Source organism: Petaurus breviceps, unplaced genomic scaffold (genome assembly GCF_028583685.1).
Source record: "Petaurus breviceps papuanus isolate PSGF00001 unplaced genomic scaffold, PetGlider_PUasm1.0 90633, whole genome shotgun sequence".
Classification (NCBI taxonomy): domain Eukaryota; kingdom Metazoa; phylum Chordata; class Mammalia; order Diprotodontia; family Petauridae; genus Petaurus; species Petaurus breviceps.
Window position 1 is genome coordinate 2,044,608 of NW_027187293.1, and position 21,052 is coordinate 2,065,659.

General features: G+C 38.3%; 1 protein-coding gene across 1 annotated transcript in view; it reads right to left on the reverse strand.

The window, feature by feature from the left end:
* WDR64 (WD repeat domain 64) overlaps positions 1-21,052 on the reverse strand; it is a 168,781-nt gene that overhangs the window by 76,218 nt on the left and 71,511 nt on the right. The window contains exon 10 of the mRNA XM_069064504.1: positions 12,107-12,246. Within this exon, the coding sequence (XP_068920605.1) occupies positions 12,107-12,246 (140 nt within the window). The remainder of the gene's footprint in view (positions 1-12,106; positions 12,247-21,052) is intronic.

Genomic DNA, 21,052 nt, shown 5'->3' on the forward strand with positions numbered 1-21,052 from the left:
GATAGATAGATAGATAGATAGATAGATAGATAGATAGATAGATAGATAGATGATAGATAGATAGATAAGAAAATTGCTTGGAGCTAAGGATCTAAAAAGAGATATAATATATACACCCATCTCTCAAAGACCTTACATTGTAATGGGGAGTAAAGGAGGAAAAAGAAATGCACAATGGTGTGATGGATGGATGGATTTTAAGTGAGGAGACGAGGATTCAAATCCGATTACTTCTCCAAGCAGCAAGTTTTATAAGCTGCTGTAAAATGCAGATGTTGGATCAATCAATCAATATTTATTAAGTACTTGCTGGGCAGATAGGTGGTACAGTGGATAGCGTGCTGAGTCTGGAGTCAGGAAGATTCATCTTCCTGAGTTCAAATCTGGCCTTAGACCCTGGGAAAGTGTGTGACCCTGGACAAGTCACTTAAACCCTGTTTGCCTCAGTTCTCTCATCTGTAAAATGAGCTGGAGAAGGAAATGGCAAACTACTACAGCATCTTTGCCAGGAAAATTCCCAATAGGGTTATGAAGAGTTAAACATGATTGAAATGACTAAACAGCACTCTTCCAGACATTGGGAACCACAGATCTGGAAGGGACCTTAGAAGTCCTTTACTCCAACTCCCTGATTTTGCAGATGAGGAGAGTGAGGAAGAGAAAGACAAAGATAGAATAGAACTGAAATTCCTCAAGGAACTTACACTATACAGCAAACAACAAGTAGAGCAAATACAAGGCCAATTTTGGTGGGGGGGCACTGGCAACTGTGGGTTCAGGAAAATCTCATGTAGGGAATGGTGCTTAAGCTGAGCTTTGAAGGAAGCAAGTGATTCTGAGGGGTGGAGTTGTGCCTTCCTTGCATGGAAGTCAGTCATTAAGAAGGCATAGAGACATAGGACAAGGAATGGCAAGCACATGGGAGAAACAGCTAGGAGACCAGTTTGATTGGACCATAGAATGTATCAAGGGGAGTAAGGTACAGTTATCCCTTCTACATTGTAGGTGTTCAGGGTGAGGCACCCCAGCAATCTGGAAAATCCACATAAAACTTTTTGGTCCTTGCTTCACACCAGAGAAGTAGTCTGAATTTTTTCTTTTTCTTTTATAAGGTATTCACAGTACCTTATTGTAAAATTTGGGTTGATATTATACTATAGATAGATTTTACAAATTTCTAGGCTTCTAAACCATTTCTGTGTCATCTGCTGGTCATTGTGTGTTGTCTGTGGCTTCCACAAAACTCCCCCCAAATTCTCATTTAATTTCTTATGCCAACCTGCAATATATTGAAACCTTGATGAGGAAAGTCGAGATGTAGAAGGGACAATTGTATAAGAAGCCTGGAAATTCAGGCTAAAATAAGGCTATGGAAATGTTTAAATGACAGAGGAATTTGTACCTGATTCACTGTAGTTTGCTGAGTACCAGAGTGATGCCATTCTATCAACATTCGTTTGTTAAGTATTTATTATGTATTAGGTTCTGTACTAAGCATTAGGAATACAAAGAAAGACAAAAAATAAAAAGAAAACCAACAGAAACAATCCACTCTCCACCCTCAGGGAGTCCACAGTTTAATGGAAGAGATAATGTGCAAACAACTATGTACAAACAAGAATACGCAGGAGAAACTGGAGGTAATCAACAGAAAGAAGAAAAGAACTATGATTTAATACTATTTCTCCAAGGAACTTTCCAGTTCTAAGTCTATATTTACATGTACAAAAATAATTGATGTAAAGAAAAATGAGATAGAGGCAAAGAAGTCCAGGCAAAGTGTTGGAAGAAATTTGAGAAGAAGAGATCATTTTTTACTCAGGAAGGAGTATTCACATAGGTGGTAGTAACTGAGACAGTCCTTAGAGGAAAGTCTATCACCTTTTAGCTACATGACCACGGGCAAATCCTTTGACCTCTCAGTCTCAGGCAGCTCTCTAACACTTCATTTATAGATGGATTGCAACCCATATTGGTGGACAGAATTCATATATTCAGTTTTACACATACACACAGCTACACGCACACTCACACAGCACAGTGCCTAGAACATTAGGCCTGGAAGAAGACCTAAGTTCAAATCCAGCCTCAGGCAGTTACTAGCTGTGTGACCCTGGAGAGGTCACTTAACCCCTGATTGCCTTAGTTTCCTCAGCTATAAAATGGAGATAATAATAAAGTTTACCTCCTAGGGTTGTAGTGAGGATCACATGAGAATATCTGAAAAGTGTTTAGCACAGTATTTGTCATGGTAAGTATTTAATAAATGCTTGTTTCCTTCCTTTTTCTCTATATCTACATACACACACATATTACATATGCAATGTATATGTACATATATATGTATATAAATGATAGCTCTCATTTATTTTTTGTATGCATAATTCTCCAGCTAAATAGCTCTTCTGGGGGCAGGGCTAGTGCCATAAACTTCTTTTGTATATTATAGTAGCTAATACAGTGTCAGACCCATAGACTAAGCCCAATAAATACATGTTGATAAGCTGGATAAATCAAGTTTCAATTCGTTTTTTTTAAAGCAATTGGGGTTAAGTAATTTGCTCAAGGTTACATGGCCAGTTATTTCTGGGTGTGGTACTAAGTATCTGAGCCCGGTTTCGATCACCAGGTCATTCCAACACTGGGGCCGGTGCTTTTACTCGCTGAGCCACTTGGCCTCCCCTAAGCAATTGGGGTTAAGTAACTTGCTCAAGGTTACACAGCCAGGTGTTTCTGGGTGGGTGCTAAGTGTCTGAGCCCGGACTCGATCCCCACTTATTCATCCCAACACTGGGGCCGATGTTCTTACTCACTGTGCTACCTGGATGCCCCTTTAATTAGTTTTTTAAAATAATTATGTGAATACATGAAGGATCTGTGATTTTGACAGAGTATAGAACTTTGACTGTCCTGTAATTGGAGATTTATGGTACTCTACAATCTGACTTTATCCTTCTATAATATTGAAATCCTCCAGCTTCATCCAGTCCATTAGCCATGATCCTGACTTCATTGGACTTTTTGCACAAGTGTGACTCTAGGATTCACTCTTTTGACTTTGCCTTCCTTACTGTCTTAAACATATTTATCTCCAAGCTTTTGCTAAACCCACTGTGGAAACCCCCAACCCTTATTCATTTTTATTGTCTATTCTCATTGTTTCTGGCTTATAGTTAGAAAATGCAGAATCGAGAAAACTTGGTCCATTGAAAATCCATTCACTTCATTTTGTTCTTCCCCTCTGCTCTGTAATTCTACTACCCACTGATTCAAACCAAAGCCTCTTCTGCTTAGCAGACTGAGTTCTCTGTGGTCTGCTCCCATACCACCTATCCCACTTTATTTCTCATTATTGCTCAGCATGGCCAGTCTATTCTTGTCAGTCCAGTCTCCTTGTTGTTTCCATCATACACCACCATGATCATTCTCACAGCTGTAGCTTGTTAATGTTCTTCCCTCTCCTAGGATGCCACAAGTCTTGGGATCATAGATCTAGAGCTGGAAAGGACCTCAGTGACCACCTAATCTGTTCCTCACATTTTACAGATAAGGAAACTGAGACCCAAAGATAAGTGACTTGGCTAAGACTGTATAGTTATAACTGCTACTCGTCAGAGGTGTGATTTGACCCCCAACTCATCTGACTTCAGTATCAAGGCTCTTTCTATCCAACCATGCTGGTCTCCCTTTAAAGACAGATATGAGGAGTGGGCTATGAACCCATGCCTCCAGAGGAGCCAGCATCCTTCCTTTAAAATGTCCTTCCCTTCTACTCCATGTCTTCATGTCCTTCTGGATGTAGCTCAGATCCTATCTTCGAAGTCCCCCTAATGAAGCCATAGTGAGGTAAGGAACAAAGACAAATGTATCCTGGAGTAGGATGGGACCCAAAACATGATCTGATTGGATAATCCACACTCACTTCTAGATTAATGAAGGAAAAGAAACATCCCCCACAAAGTGGCATAGCCAAGGGATGAGTGACAGCAAGCTCACTGAGAGCCACGCAAACGTACCTAAGAACTGGCCTGCTGCTATCCAAGAGTACTGCGGTGTTGGATTGTGCAAATAGCAGGTGGGGTGAATGCTTCATTGATAACATGTCAGAGGGCACTGATTCTGTTGTTGTTCTGCAAAAGATATTTTGATTTTGTAATAATCAGTATGATGGACTACAAAAAACTGAGGACTAGAAGTTAGGAATGCATCCCAGTTTAAGTAGTAACTAGCCTTGAGATTTTGGCTAATTGCATCGACTCTCTATTTCTTCATTTATTAGAGTTAGGGGCCATGATTTAATGATTTCATTTCACATGGAACAAGGCGGAGGGTTAGCACCAATGCTTGGACACTTCATTTTATGTAATCTGATCAATATAAATCCATCTCTTTTCATTATTGGAGGAAATGGTTAAAAGACGCAGGGAGTCAAGTTTTATTTGAAGAGCACTGGAATGTTTATGCACTATCATCCCAGGATTAGGGTGCTCAGGCAGATATGGAGCTACATTTTCTCTATATTCTCCAGATTGAATTCTTGGAAGGACATATGAATGCACACTTTGAGGACATTTAGAATAGGATACCAGATAGCACACAGGGACATCTTTAACAGACTTGCATGCCTAGGACAATCAGATGTCCATTGCAATGATGACATGCAAAATCATTTAACTTCTCTGAGCCTGGCTTTACTTATTTGTAAAATGAGAATAATAAAACTGAAATTATTCATTCTCATTGTATTTTTGTGGGGAGATGTACTTTGTAAATCTTAAAATGTTATGACAGTGATGCAGAAGCACTCAGCAGACTGGAGGGTCTGGATAGCATGGAGACAATAACCAACTACAGGGAAATGTTGGTATTGGTTTTTATCAAGTGGTGAAGTAGATAAAGTGCTGTATCTGGAGCCAGAGAGCCTGGGTTCAAATCCCAACTCTGCCCCACCCTTCCTATATGACTCTGGGAAAGTCACTGAATATCTCTGGATCTTAGTTTTCTCAACTGTAAAATGAGGAGTTTGAATTAGTTGATTCCTGGGATCCTTTCCACCTCCACATCAATAATCTTATGATGCTCCTAATAATTTTATGGGTTCATGGTGCATAAGAATTGGATGTAGTCTCATTAGTACTTGTATTCTCAAAGGAGTAGTAAAAAGACAAATAAATTGTGAAGAGTAGGAAAATTGAAGAATTTCAGGACTAAGACCTCTAAATTTCTCAGTGAAATAGGAGTTGAAGGGTTTTGCTAAATGAGTATTGCCCGTCTCCTCTAACTCGAGACCCCTACCTTTCTTCAAAGCTCAGTTCAAGTCATAACTTACAAGATGTCTTTAATGATTGGGTCTGCTATCATCTTGATTTTGGGACAATGTGTCCTCTTGTAAGATACATTATGTTTTCTAATCAAATGTTTTGCTTTTCTTTAAAAAAGTGAAAATCTTAAGAGGAACAGCAACATCTAACAATATTATTTGTTATTCACTGTAAATCATCTACTTCCTCCTCTTTATACAACTGGTCAGAATGGGTATAATTGGTGCTTGGGAACATTTGTTCCTTTTGAGTTTGCTAATGAAATGAAAGTGGATAAGGTTTTCAATTATCTCTGTATTTTCTCAATGATTTTCACTTCACCTTCAGAAACAGCAGCTCTACCACAGCTGTTAGACCATTGAGCTTGGTGTGTAGAAATGAAATCAGCCATTATTTTAACTATCTGAAGAGGAAATACAATTTACCATGTGACTGTAACAAAGGAGAATGATGATAACCTACTCCTTGAAGTTCAAAAACTAAACAGAATTTCTAGCGAAATACCTAGCACATAGTAAGCAGTAACTAAATTAATTGAAACTTGACTTAGGGTCAAGCTGCCTTATCTGAAGAAGTTTAGAAAAGCAACAGATTTTTTTAAAACCTTCTTTAGCTTACCTCTATGGACTCATTGGGGAGGATGGGATTTTTGTAGTCTATTCCTCTGTCTCTTGACATAGTAATAACTATGACAAAAAATTATGTTTATCCTTTTCTTTAAAATCCCTGGAGAAGAAATCTCTGAGGCTTTTGTTTCTTCATTGTTTTGATTTGGTTTTTGTTCACTGTGGGAGGGCAGGTACTGGAGAGGAACATTATAAACGCTTATAAAAATAAACGTTTATTTTTTTAATGGAAAAGGAAACTGGTTATCTTTGCATAACAAATGTGTCCCATTGTCTGAGAACTCTTTCTTTCAGGAATGACTTCCCAAAGTCCTACTCCTTCTGCTCAATTTTCTCTAAGTCTGTTCTCTCTGGCCTGTCCTGAGTGGAAGCAGAAAACATGAGCTCATTCTCATACAATATCTCTTCATCTTTGCCAAATCATGAAGGGAAAAGGAAAAGAAATATTCAAAATAATCCAAATGGTGATACCACAGTGTCCAATTACTAAAACTTTGGAACTCATGATTCCTGCCAGCTGAGATAAATGAAGAAACTACCAAGAGATGACTTCCTCTAATATTTATTCTAATGTTATCTCTTCTCAAATGCAAATCTTCAACCTACTTAGTCAGAGACTCTCTTTAAAATCTGCTAATTTGCATAAAATGCTGTAATGAAATGACTAACAAAAGTGTCCCAAAGTGAAATCATTTTTATGTGATGATTTCCTCCCTATTGCAGTAAAAAAAAAAAAATGAATAGCTCAGTATTTAGATCAGCTAACCAAAAATTCTACAAAGTTGCATATGAAAAGGGAAGGTAGTTTTTTTTTCAATTTCAATCATCAAATATCTGTTAAGCTCCTACCATGTGCCTGGCACTGTGCTAAGCAAGTAGGATATGATAGTCAGTCCCTGCCCTCAAGGAGCTTGCAATCTATATCCAATGAAGTTATAAAAATAGCTCTGCTGTGGACAGCTCTTGGTGGAGGTACCTTTCTCCTTCATAACAATTCTGTGACTAACATAGATTTATATAGACCAGCTCACTTGCTTTGAGAATCAGGATTCCCTGATTCCAAGCTTAGAGCTTTTACCTTACACTACGTCTTAAGCACATCTCAGTAACTCCAAGTTCAATGGAAAGAATGGTTAATGATAATTCTAAGTTTACAAACCTGAATGACAGAGAGGATGATCCCCTCACAAGAAACAGGGAAATTTGATGGGGGTCAGATTTATGGGAGGAAATGAATTCAGTTATGAGATATGTTGAGTTTAAGATGCTAGCAGGATATCCAGGTGGAGCTATCCAGCTGGAGATGTGGAATTCAGATTCAGGAGAGACACGGAGGGTGAGTGTATGGATTTGTATAGGGGTGATGATTGAACTCATAGAGGCAGAAGAGATCTTCAAGTGACAGGGCTTTGGAGGGAAGAGAAATGGGCCTGTGATGATCCAACAAACAAGACAGATAAAAGATAGAATTGGGAGAGAGTGGCATCATTGTTTCAGAAGAAAAGATTAAGTGCACAGGAAAAAAGAGGAATAATCCACAGGGTTAAAACTTGCAGAAAGGTTAAAGAGGATGAGGCCTGAGAAAAATCACCTGATTTAGTTGAGATCACCAGGAACCTTTGAGAGAGTAGCTTCTGTAGAACCATGAACTGAGACTTACAGGACCAAGAAGTGAAAAGATGATGAGGAAGTGAAAGCAGTGAGTGTAAATTGCTCTTTCTAGGACTTATATTCATTAAATGAATTTTTTTCTTTAGTTTTTTTTTAAATAAGGGAGATATAAGCATGTCTATAGGTCATGAGGAAAGAACTGTTAGATGGAGAAATACTGGAAATGAGAGAAAAGATGTTATTCTGTACTGATGACTCATAGGTTTATATTTCTGTCTCCATTCTCTCTGTTGAGCTCCAATCCCTCATTATTGACTACCTAGCCATTTAAAACTGGATGTACTGTATGTATCACAAAGTCAACAGTCAGTCAATTAGTCATCAAGCATTTATTAAGTGCTCACTCTGTCCTAGGCACTAGGGATACAAGGAAGACAACAAACTAACTTCAAGGAGCTCACAAGCTAATGGGGAAACAATACACAAATAATTAAAGACATAGAATGTATATGCAGTGTGAATGGGAAGTAGGTAATCCCAGAAGAAAGGCAGTAGCTGTAAGTAGGGGGATTTTTTTTTGGTGGGGAGGAAGGGCATTAAAGAAGGGATGAAGGGACCAGGAAAGGCCTCTTATAGAAGCTGGGATTTGAACAGAAACTTAAAGGAAGCCAGGAGATGGAGGTGGAGGTGAAGAGGGAAGGATTCTAGGCATGGGGTTCAGCAATTAAAAAGGCAGGGAATCAGGAGATAGAGTGTTGCATGGTTTAATGAGAAGCTTCCCAGACCCAAGACATATTTGCTTTGGTCCATATCAGACCTTGGCCTCAGGTTCCTTGTAAGCACTTGACCAGACCCTCATCTGTGTAAATTATCCACAACCTTCAGTGCCTCTTCCTGCTTCTAGGACTCTCTGAAGCAACCATTTCTCTCCTTTTCTTAAGCAAAGGGATTTCCTCTCCAAACCTAGCCCTCTTTTTGAACTTCCATTTTTGGGCAGGGCTCCACAAAACTTTCAGTCACCCAGATTCTCAACCTCTGTGTAATTCTCAACTCTTCAGTCTCACTCCACCTTCACCCTGCAACATCCATTCAGTTTTCAAATCTTGTCAACAACATCTCTTATACATGTCTCCTTCTTTCCATTCAGATAGCCAAGACCCTCAAGTTCTCTTCACCTATTTCCTGTATGATTTATTAAAATGATCTCATTGGTCTCTCTGCCTCAAGCCTCTCCACTTCTCTACCCTTTTATCCAGGTGATTTTCCTAATGCACAAGTCTGACTATATGACTCACCTACATGTGATTTCATATAATGGATCAATTGGTCAACATCTGTTAAGCACCTACTTTTTGCCAGGTACTGTGCTACATGCTGGAGATTCAAAAAGAGGCAAAAGAGAGTCCCTGCCCTCAAGTAGCTTACAATCTAATGGGACAGACAACACACAAACAAATAAATGCAAAGTAAATTATTGTTGTTGTTCAGTCATTCAATCATGGCCAAATCTTCATGACCCCATGTACCATAGAACACAAGGTCCTTCTGTCCTCCACTATCTCTTGAAGTCTGTCCAAATTCATGTTCATTGTTTTCACAGCACTATCCTCTGCCATCCTTTTTCCTTTTCTCTTCAATCTTTCCCAACATCAGGAGCTTTTCTATCTTCTCATGTGGTCAAAGTATTTAATCCTCAACTTTAGTATTTGACCATCTAGTGAACAGTCTGAATTAATTTAAGTATTGACTGATTTGATCTTCTTGCTGTCCAAGGTACTCTCAAAAGTCTTCTGCACCATAATTCAAAAACATCAATTCTGCAGTGCTCAGTTTTCTTTATACTTTGTCTCTCACAGCCACACATTGCCACTGGAAAAACCATGGCCTTGACTATATGGACTTTTGTTGGCAAACTGATATCTCTGCTTTTTAGTATGCTGCCCAGATTTGCTACAGCTTTCCTTCCAAGAAGCAAGTATCTTTTAATTTCATGGCTGCAGTCTCTATCTGCAGCGATCTTTGAGCCTAAAAATATAAGTTCTGACACTGCTTCCATTTTCTTCCCCCTATTTGCCAGGAAGTAACTTGTCAAAATATTTTTTTGTATGTTGAGCTTCAAGCCAGCCTTTACCTTCTCTTATTTCACTTCCATCATGAGACTTCTTAATTCTTTTTCACTTTCTCCCATCAGAGTGATAACATCACATATCTCAAATTGTTGTTATTTCTCCCAGCAACCTTAATTCTGGCTTTTATTTCATCCAGTTTGACATGTCACATTATGTACTCTGAATATGTTAGATAAATAAAGTGACAATATCCAGCCTTGTTGTCCTCTTTTCCAATCTTAAACCAATCAGTTGATCTATGTTTGGTTATAACTATTGCTTCTTGGCCCTCATACATGTTCCTCATGAGACAATTAAAATGATCTGGTAGTCCCATCTCTTTAAGGACTTGCCACATTCTATTGTGATACACAGTCAAATGCTTTAGTGTACTCAATGAAGCAGAAGTAGATGTTTTTCTGGAACTCCCTTGCTTTCTCCATAATTCAGTGAATGCTGGCAATTTGGTCTGTAGTTCTTCCTCTTTGAAAACCAACTTGCTCTTCTGGAAATTCTCAGTTCACATATTGCTAAAGCCTAGCTTTTTTGGGGGGGGGAGGGGGGAAGCAATTGGATTAAATGACTTGCCCTGAGTCACACAGCCATTATCTGAAGCCAGATTTGAATTTAGGTCCTCTTGACTCCAGGGCCAGTGCTCGATACACTAGGTTGGAGAATCTTAAGCATAACTTTGCTGGCATATAAAATGAACATAATTTTTTGTAATCTGAACATTCCTTGGCATTGCCCTTCTTTAGAATTGAGATGTAAACTGATCTTTTCCAATCCAGTAGCCACTGCTGAGTTTTCAAAATTTGCTGGCATACTGAGTGTAGCACTTTAACAGCATCATCTTTTAGGATTTTAAATAACTCAGCTATAACTATTCTTAACATTTATTAACCTTATTGTTAGCAATGTTTCCTAAGGCCCACTTGACTTCTTTTTCCAGGATGTCTGGTCTGGATCAAATACTCCTTTTCAACAACCCAAAACATGATTCTACACATAGATATGATCAGATGGTCAATATATAAAGCAAACTATATAAAGTACAAATAAGAAATCATTAACAGAGGGAAGGCACTAGAATTTTCAGAGTTGGTAGGGACCTCAGTTACAGGTTTAGTTCAAACTATGACTAAATAGGATTATCCTCTGTGATATCACCAACAAGTAATAATTCAGAATCATATTCATAGAATTTAGGAGTTGTAAAGAATCTTATTGATCAGCTAGTCCAAATTAGATGTGAAAAAATGTCCCACTACAGCACTAGCCATCTAGTCTTTTCTTGAAGATTTCTAACAAGTAGAAATCCATTGTGCCTTGAGGCAGTGCATTCCTCATTTAGATGACTCTCATTGTTAGAATATTTCTCTTTAGGTCAAGACTAAATCTTCTGCTTTCTAAATATCTATCCAAGTGCTATTATTATTTCTGCCCTATGGGGTTCAGTTAAACTACAGATCCCTCTTGCACATAACAGACTTTCAAGTACTTGAAGATAAGGTATCACCATCACCCCGTCACACCCCACCACCTAGGCTTTTGTTTTTCATCCTCTACATCTCCAGTTCCTTTATATGCTCTTTTTAGGGTACGATCTAGAAACCTTTCCCCATCAGGTTACACTACTCTGGATGTTCTCTAGGACTTGACTCAAATGATTGCAAGTAAAGACACAGACCAGAGTCATATGAAATGGATAGGCATGAATGGTCTGTAATCAGTATTATTAGAGAAAATTTCCAAATTGATCGATCCATTTGAGTATTTGATGGAAATACTAATAATAACTACAATTTGTATAGTGCTTTAAGATTTATAAAGCATTTTAAAAATTTTATCCCATTTTATTCTCAGCACAATTCTAGGAGATAGGTAGTATTGTTGTTGTTGCAGCTAGGTGATATAGTGGATAGAGTACCAGGCCTGGAGTCAGGAAAACTTACCTTCCTGAGTTCAAATCTGGCCTCAGAAACTTACTATCTCTGTGACTCAACCCTGCTTGCCTCACTTTCCTTATCTGTAAAATGACCTGGAGAAAGAAATGGAAAATCACTCCAGTATCTTTGCCAAGACCACCCCAAATGGGGATGCAAAGAGTCAGACATGACTGAAAAAAACACTGAACAACAATACAAATTGGAATTAACCCCTTTTACTAAGGAGGAAACAGGTTGAGAGAAATTAAGTGACTTGCCCAGATAGCTAGTAAGTGCCTGAGACAGGATTTGAACCCAGTTCTTCCTGACTCCAAGTGCAGCACACTATCCACCATGCCACCTAGTTTCCCATAGTGTTAGAAGACATGAGAGCACAGATCGGTATTATTTCTTGACATGATTATCAGTCACTTAAATCCCCAAAAATGAGTCTTCCAGACTTCTCACTATATCATTGGTTGAAAAAAATAATCAAAAACATTTCTTTTTACCTTTGCAGAAGATAGGCTGATCACATGTTGATCTTTTTCATTTGTAACAAGTTCTGTAATACTGAACATATGCCCAACGAGTTTCCCTACCGGCTTGGTGCTGATATTGGGATGCCATAATCGGAGGATTTTGTCATCTCCTGAAAATTTGGATACAAATAATTTGTTTACCAAAAAAAAAAAAGTGATTGACAGAATTCAGAAAGTTTCTTCTCCCTCCTTTGCACCCAAACATATCTCTCTATTCTAATTCCTGGTTGATTTCCTCCCAGGAATGTCCCTTAATTAGCTTTCTAACTTCTTTAAACTTTAAGCTTCGACACATATAACACCTGAACATAATATATAACAGAACATATGTTATAATGTATAATGTTATAATATGTAATATAATATGATATGATATATTATATGATAGTTTGATAATTGTACATAGGCATTATATATAAATACTTGCTGTCATAATTTTTCTCATTCCAGTGATTTCTTTCTTATTGTTTAAGAGAAGTAGTCTGTCAGTAACATGGAATACTCTCAAAAAAATTTGGTGACCACACGAAACCTATGTTGAATGGGTATTGCCCTGTATATCTTCTTTAAAATAATGCTGATATTTAAAAATATGTCCTATAAGAACTGAATTACTTTTCTCCTCATATAAAACCAAACCAAACTGAACAAAATAAGTACCTTCCCCTCCAAAAAAACCACTATCCTATCTCCATCTATCAAGAATTATTTTAACTTAAGGAAAGATGTTTCCCACCCTTCCACAATTAATATAATAATCACAGAAAGCCTGGAATGTAATTACCAGATGTAAAGTAGGAACTAAGGAATTTTCTTACAACCCTACAACAGTATAGTCACACATATTATCATTCAACCAACACACATTTATTTAGCACTTTCTGTGTTCTAGGTACTATGCTAGACATTGAAGAAAGGCAAAAATAGTCTCTGCTCTCAAGGAGTTTATGTTACTATATTGTTCACATTGTAGTAAAGGAGAGAACATGTAACAGTAATAATGAGGGCTAGCATTTATACAACACACCATATGCCACTTGCTATATGCTGTATACTATTTGCTATCCAACACTGTAGGCCAGGTACTGTGCACTTTATAATGATTGCATTATATCAATTAAATCACTCTTTTTCTCCTCCCAAAAATCCTGGGAGATAAGTACTCTTCTTCTCTATACCCATTTTACAGATGAGAAAACCGAAGCAAACAAAGGTTAAGTGATTTGCCCAGGGTCACACAGCTAGAAAAGCCTCAGAGACCAGATTTGAGTTCCCATATTTGTGACTCCAGGCTAGTACTCTAGCCACCATACTGCCTTGCTATAATACAAATAGATAGGTACAAACAAGTTATGTCAGGGGATGGATTTTCTCCTCTCTTCCCCTATCTCAGTAATGTCATCAGACCTGTTGAACAGTAGATGACAATGAATCCAGCCAGGAATAAAGGGACACAATAGCCATGGATCCAGAGAGAGTCCCCTGAGGAAAGAGACAGCTTTAGGGGATATACTAAGTCAGCAGAAAGGAATACTGGCCATGTCCTCAAGAAAGGAACAGATTCTCTGAATCTGGTTGAGTAGTCTGTCCTTATCTAAGGTAAATGTACAGTACCAGTTCTACAAAGAGAGTCGAGACCAAGCACTGCCAAGAGTTATGAGCTGTTCTTTGCCACATATGTATCCTTCTTGTATCTCATTACCAGTGTACTCTTTAAGCTTAACTCCACTACTCCTATAGCTGCTGGGTATTTGTGTAAGATGTCCTAGGCTTTTGGAAGGAAATTTGTACCAACTGTTCTTACTATCCTATCTTAGTAAATGTCTTTGTTATAAACAAATTAAGCCTACTGGCTGATTTCTTATGGGAACTACACTGGTGGGACCTAGTTGAGTAATAGATGGAGTATTAGTCACCCTCTAGGGACTCAAATATAACTGTGAGTTCAGGTTAGAGGAGTACCCCAGAGGAGGGGTTAAATGAAATTCCTTTATTTCCAAAGCACTTAAGATACAGGGAGATGCATTTTTACCAAGTTCCTCTATCAAAGTTCTATTTTAATTCTTTTTTTTTTTTTTTTTGCCTTTTTGGAGGGCAGTTGGGGTTAAGTAACTTGCCCAAGGTTACATGGCTAGTTTTTTTGCGTGGGTGTTAAGTGTCTGAGGCCAGAACCGAACTAAGGTCCTCCTAACTCCAGAGTCGGCGCTTTACTCATTATGCCACCTAGCCACTAATTATTAAATGGAAGTGATCCTGGGTTCTCAAAGGCTGTGCCTTTGGGATTCGAGTACAGGATAATCATTTTCTTATATAACAGCTCTATAGTTCACAAAACCTTTTCATGGTCATTCAGTTCAATTTAATTCAATTTGAATTTTTTTTTAATTTTATTTTTTTATCTTTTTGGAGGGGGGAAGCAGGGCAATTGGGGTTAGGTGACTTGCCCAAGGTCACACAGCTAGTGAGTGTTGAGTGTCTGAGGCCAGATTTGACCTCAGGTCCTCCTGACTCCAGGGCTGGTACTCTATTCACGTTGCCACCTAGCTTCCCCAACTTAATTCAATTTGACAAGCATTTATTAAACATTTAACACATGCCAGGCACTGCACTGACCCTCCAAAAATATATTCTACTGTGAGGAAACAATACGGACAGAGTAAATAAAGATGTGGGACAGACTCAAAGGCTGTTTTGGAAGTCAAGGAATGTAGGTAGGCAGGAGGAATATAATGACTTTGTCCATGTGATTAGTTCTGCACCTGTTTCTTATTCATAAGAACGACAGAATGAAAAAATTTTATCACTTTTAAATGGGAGACAAGAGCTCTGGGCACTTTGTAAGGAGGGCAGACTCTATCTTCAGTGCTAGGTAAAGTTCAGCAGTTTGGAATTAACTAGGAAGTCATAAGGCATTTCTAATCCTATTAGTATAAAGTCTGTAGACATACTGCTCTTGGTAACCATGAAATACTAGTAAAAAGACACTTTTAACCCTGATGGCACTAGTGAGCCAGAATGCCTATGTCTCTATGTTCCAAAGAGCTGAGCCTAGGGCCAGGACTCTCTTTATGCAGAAAGAAAATTGAGTCCCTAGCCAAGTCTCAGAAACAGACAGGCCCATAAGATACTAAGGTGTTGGGGTATTTTTTTTTCCTTTTCTAGTTCTGGGATTGGGTATTTTAAAGTTTTTGCATTCCTAAACAGAGCTATAGAAGCCAAGCCTCTGGGATTTAAGCTAAAAGAGCAATGGCAGAGCCTACTTAGCTTATGAGGAAGATGTTATACCCCAGCTCAAAGCTCTTTTTAAAAGCAGAGAAGAGCTCTGCAACCTGAACAGCAGTGACCAGGCCTAGCAGTGTCTCTGTGCCACCTTTAGGAGCCTAGTAGAGAACATACTTGACATCATGTCAGGTATGCATGCATGTCAGAGGCATGCATGAGTTGCTCTGCCACACATGAACCCTTTTATGTGTATACCCTGGCCACAAATATTATTCCTTCCATGGGTATCGCTCCATGTGTCTTACCTCATACATTCCCTATCCAGAAGTAGCTATCTAATTGTACGATCAATTGTCAAGTTCTGTCAATTCTATCTCCAAAATTTTACTAATTTTTTTGCATGTGTCCCCTCCTCTCTATTCTCACAGCCACTACCCTAGAGTGGAGGAAGGAGAAGAGAAATAAGTGTTTGGGTGGTTCTGTATTTTTTGATGGTGAGAAGAAAGTAGTTTATCAATAGTTAATTATCTATGAATATCATTCTTCCTTCCCCTTTCTGGAGTGTAAGCTTCTAGGACAGAGAGTCTTATCTATCCTTGGAATCTTTGCCAGTGCCTAGCATCATGGTACTCTGTATGGGGTGGTTGCTCCAAAAATGTGTGAAGTGAATTGAGTTGAGTTGAAAGGGTTGCTTAGGAAAAATGTAGTCATACTGTAGATATCCTGTCCTCATTTTGCCTTGGTTGCTGCAAGAACTTCTCCTTTTTTTCAAACTCAGCAAATAGCTGCATACTTAACAGATGAAGCTGTACCCCACAAAGCTGCCTTCATCATGTTTTTGAACAGTTAATCAGTACGCACTGTACATTTAGCAATATGTGGTCAGCTGAGTCACTAATCAGCAGAGATATTCTCCTGTGTTTGTCAGTTACTGGGGACTTGAATTTCCTACCAACAGAGTCTATCCACTGCCACAACTCATTTGAACATAGGTGGTACAAAGGTATTTGTAGCCTGCTGTTCATACTGCTAAATTTCCTCCTTGGGGCTTTCTGACAAAACTCTGAATACTGCTGTTAAATCTTCAGAAATATTGGTGGAGATTTTGTCAGATAATAGCCCTTGAGATTAAGTCAGATGCCTCTATTCACATGCACACACTGAGACTGCTAAAGTTTCTGGCATTTTATCAAACATTTTATTTTTCTAAGATGTTTAAGAAGATGAGGCATATAAAAAAACAAAAACAAAAATTCAAGCCAGACTGTCTTTCTTTATTCTCTCTTGTGAGAACAGAGGATCATTAAAGAATTCACATGGGCACACAGCATCAATTAAAAAGAGTATTTCTCCACAAAACATACAGGTAGTGGCACTCAAGACTGTATAACATCAAACACAGGGCCTGACACAACCCAACAGTGACTTTCTAAAGAGACTAATGTATGAACAGGTTTTAAGCTATGGTAGGATGGAAACGTGCCTCTTTTTAGTGAACCTATGTCATTTTAAGGTAGCTTAACAATCCATTCAAGTTGTAGGTCTCAGTCATTTCTGATATTTTCCCTTCTTCATCTCATAGACTCTCATACCCCTACCAGTCCTCCTTTTTCTGCTCTTTCCCCTTACATACACTATTGTCACCTATGCCATTGGAGGGTCCCCCTAATCATAGAAGTTAGAGCTGGTAGGAACCTTACAGATCATCTAATTCAGCATCTTCATTTTAGAGCAGGAAAGCTGAAGAGCACACACATTGAACGAATTGCCCCAAATCACACAGATAATAACTAAGGGAGTTGGGATTTAAACCCATGTCTTTTAATACCAAAATTACTGCTCTTCCCTTTCCACCATGCCGAAGAACTGGAAAAGAAGCCAAAGTGTGGGTAAGGACAATGGCAACCCAGAAACAAGTGAACTCTAATCTGTGGATTGCTTGTTTTTGACCAAATCAGTCCCTGGAGGCTACTGCTGTATTCCCTTTGCAACATTTCTTTCTCAGTGTTCGCTGAGCAGTTGTCTTCAAATTCTGGGCCCTGAATGACATGCTGTTTACTAACTATGGTTCCCATTTGTTCATACAATCTTCTTTTCCAGACCTCAAGAAAGTTATTCACAGTCACAAGGCACATCCCTTTCCCACATTACTCTTGCAAGACTTCCTGTTCATATGTCTTCCTACCTTTTCTCCCTAGCCTTTGTAGAATTTCAGTGGGTTATGGCTAATTTAAGAAATAAAAATAGTCTTCTCTTTATGTACAGAGCTGTGACTGCATACTGAATACTAAATAATAAAATCTAGCCCAATATTTTCCAAAGACTATTTTAGCCTATCACCATATGAAAAGAAGGTTCATGAAATAATCATAGAATCTTAAAACTGAAAAGCACCTTACAGATCATTTCATCCAAACTTCTCTTAGGAATATATATAACTCATGCTCCTGAACGAAAGTCTTGGATTTACACAACCCACATGCAATTTTGAGGGTTTTTCACTAATCATCTCTTTGGCTCATACACCACCTAGAATGTTCCCTGAGAATATAAGAATATAGCTTATATCTAGGTCTGTTACAGAGTAGGCAAAATGGCCCTCATTCCCTGTCCAAGCACTCAGGCTAATAATGCATCGGATACATCACAGGTTTTATTTAATCTGTCAAAAAAAATCCTATGAAGCCCATAAAGAGTCAAGCCAAATCTTCCCTCTTTGGTGAGTTTCCATTTTTCTTAAAGATCTTGACAATCTTCTAGACTTATATTACCTTAGCATTGAAAATCTCTTGAAAGGGAAAAGCATTTGCATTTGAGAGAGAGTTGCCTTCTTACCCTCTAGTAAGGCCAACCTACCCCATATTCCAATCCACCTTCTGGGTTTTTTTAATGGCCCATGACCCCCAAATCATTTTTGCATTTTAAAATAATTTTTAATTTAAAAAATTAATTTAAAATATTTAAATAAAAATGTAAAAACTAGTCTTAGCTCACATACCATGCAATAAAAGGCAGTAGGCCATATTTGACATCCAGGCTATAATTTGCCAACCCCATGCTAGACTTATAGGATTTAACCTTGTAGTTGGGACCACCCTCAAAAACCAAAAGCATTTGGGATACTAGAGGGTTAATTCCCTTACTCCCAGAGCTATTTAGGCTCTCTAACTCTCACTATTAATGATGGGCAAGCACACTGTGTAGCTCTCTCTCTCACTGCTCCTTTGTTCCAGCTCCAGTTTGGTCCTAAAATGCCCCCACTTGGCCCAAGAGCTCCCCCTTCTTTTTCTAGGTGCCTTGGTTCAGGGACTCAGCATTGTCCAGGGTTTTTTTTCTCTTTGTCCATGAAAGTCCTGGTCCTCGACTTCCTCCTTCTGTCCAGGAATTCCTCCATGGTTCTGCTACTGCCTCTGGTGTGACCATCTCTGTAGCCATTTGGTTTCTCCTTTCCTAAGACCATGTGGTTACCTGAAAGTTTCTGCAAATACACAGGTTACCTTTCCAGAAAAAAAAAATGTCAATCTCTGTAAAGCCTTCTCCTACCTGAGCCCTTGTTCTTTCAGCTCTTTTATCTTTATGTCTGTTTTTTCCCCTTTAAAGACTAATCCAAGGGTGTGACAAAGTATGACAAGCCATATCTTAATCAGTCATCTTCAATGTGGTGTCAGTAAAACTGATTAATATTAGTATTTGGACCAAGAGTATTTGTTCACACTCCAATAAGGAGGTACCACCAGCTTCAGATTGATGTCAGTTGGAGATATCTTTACTTTTTATAGGGATACATCTCCAATTCTAGAACAAGGTAATTCCTTTAACCTTGTTAACCCTGAGCAGGTTCCTTCTGGTCACACTTTGGAATGTGGAAACTGAGGCCCAGAGGAGCTAAGTAGATTCCCCAACATCACACAATTAGCTATGGTTATAACTTGTACTAGAGAACCCATTCTTCCAACTCTTAGGCCAATTCTCTTTCTACTCATCATGCTTTATTTCTCTTTGTAATACAGCTTGAATCCATAATTTGATTTCAACTAAATTTGATTAAAGATTCACAGTTGCAATCTGATCACTAAATCCACAGAGGTGCAGTTTGTATCTGAAAACCTTCCTAAATACGTTCCAGAGGAATTGTTTTCTATCTGTGCCACCCCCATTAGGCATTTGTGAAGTTGATTTTTTTTGAACCCAAGTGATAAACTTCACATTTTTTCTGATTAAATTTCATTCAGTTGGATGGTGACATCTTTTCTGTTTGTATCATTTTTTAGGTCAAGACTTTCTCATTTCATATTTAGAAGGACCCCATATTCTTCCAAACTTCGTGTCATTTGCTAATATGAGATGCTAGATTTGCCTCCATAGAAACTGTTTAATGTTTAATAGCCCAGAATCAAAGAAGGGCAGATGCCTGGATTACTCTGCTATACACTTTCCTCTGGCTTCCCAGTGACCCATTAGATTCTTTGAACCCCATCTTTTAGTTACAAATTCACCTAACTGTTTAGCCCACATTTCTCCATTTTATCCATAAGAATGGCATGACTTTGCTAAAATCTAAGAATTTTATCAACTGCTTTGCTAAAATCTAAGAATTCAAAACTCCACAGGATTACAGATGGATCTATCAACATAGCTACCCTGGCCAAAAAAGGAAATCAGGTTAGACTGGCAAGATCTGTTTTTCAGAGGCTTTTAGTAATCACTGACTTCCATTTGAATGTTCAAAACCATTTTCCTATGTTCCTGAATATTGTTGGATTTGTAAGTTAAGCTCACTGTTTTGCAGTTTTCAGATTCCATCCTCTTACCTTTTATGTAAATTTTCCCTTGTCTAGTCCTATGGTACCTCTTTTTGCAAAATCTTTCAAGTTCCTTTCCTTAAGGACAGACTCTTATTTTTGTCTTTGTGTCCCTGTAATGGTAATGGGAATTTGAAGATCTTCCCAGCCCCTTAAATAAGCCTAAGGGAATTTAAAGACCTTCTGTGCTTTGAAAATGTACCCTGCCCCTTAGGCTGAATGTGGTCACATGGAGCCTGTGATGGGAAGAGTTGAGTGGGCGATGTGAATATTGAATTGGTGCTACATTCCCCAGAACCTAGTGGTCTTAGAGAATGAAAGATGAATAACAACAACAATAACATAATGCCTTGCTTAGAGTAGGCATCTAAGAAATACTTATTGATTGAAAATCACCAATAGTAACTTAGCAAACATATCTCTGAGTTCCTTCAATTTCCTACGATCTAGTTCATGCAAGCTTGTTCACTTGAACTCTTTGAGGGTAACTAGATGCTACATGACCTTGCTTATCTTGGGTACCCACTCACTGTAAGTATATTATTTTTCTCTCTTCAGTCCAAAGTTCATGCAAGAGAACCCAGAAGCAATTTGAGATCTGAGCAGATCTCTCCAAACCCATACTTCAAAATCTAATTTCCTATAGGCTTGTATACCTGGCAACAAGATTACTACTTCATAGTCCAATTAAAACTGAACATAACAATAAAAGTTAGAATTTTTGAACTATTCTTCCTGACCATCCATAAAATAATACTTCTTCCTAATTTCTCAATAATAGACATTATTACCCTTCCCATTGTCCCAAAGGAAACTGATTTTCATTTTTAAAAAAATCTCTTGATTAATTTTTTTCCTACTTACTCTTTGGAGTCCTGACCACCAAGATATC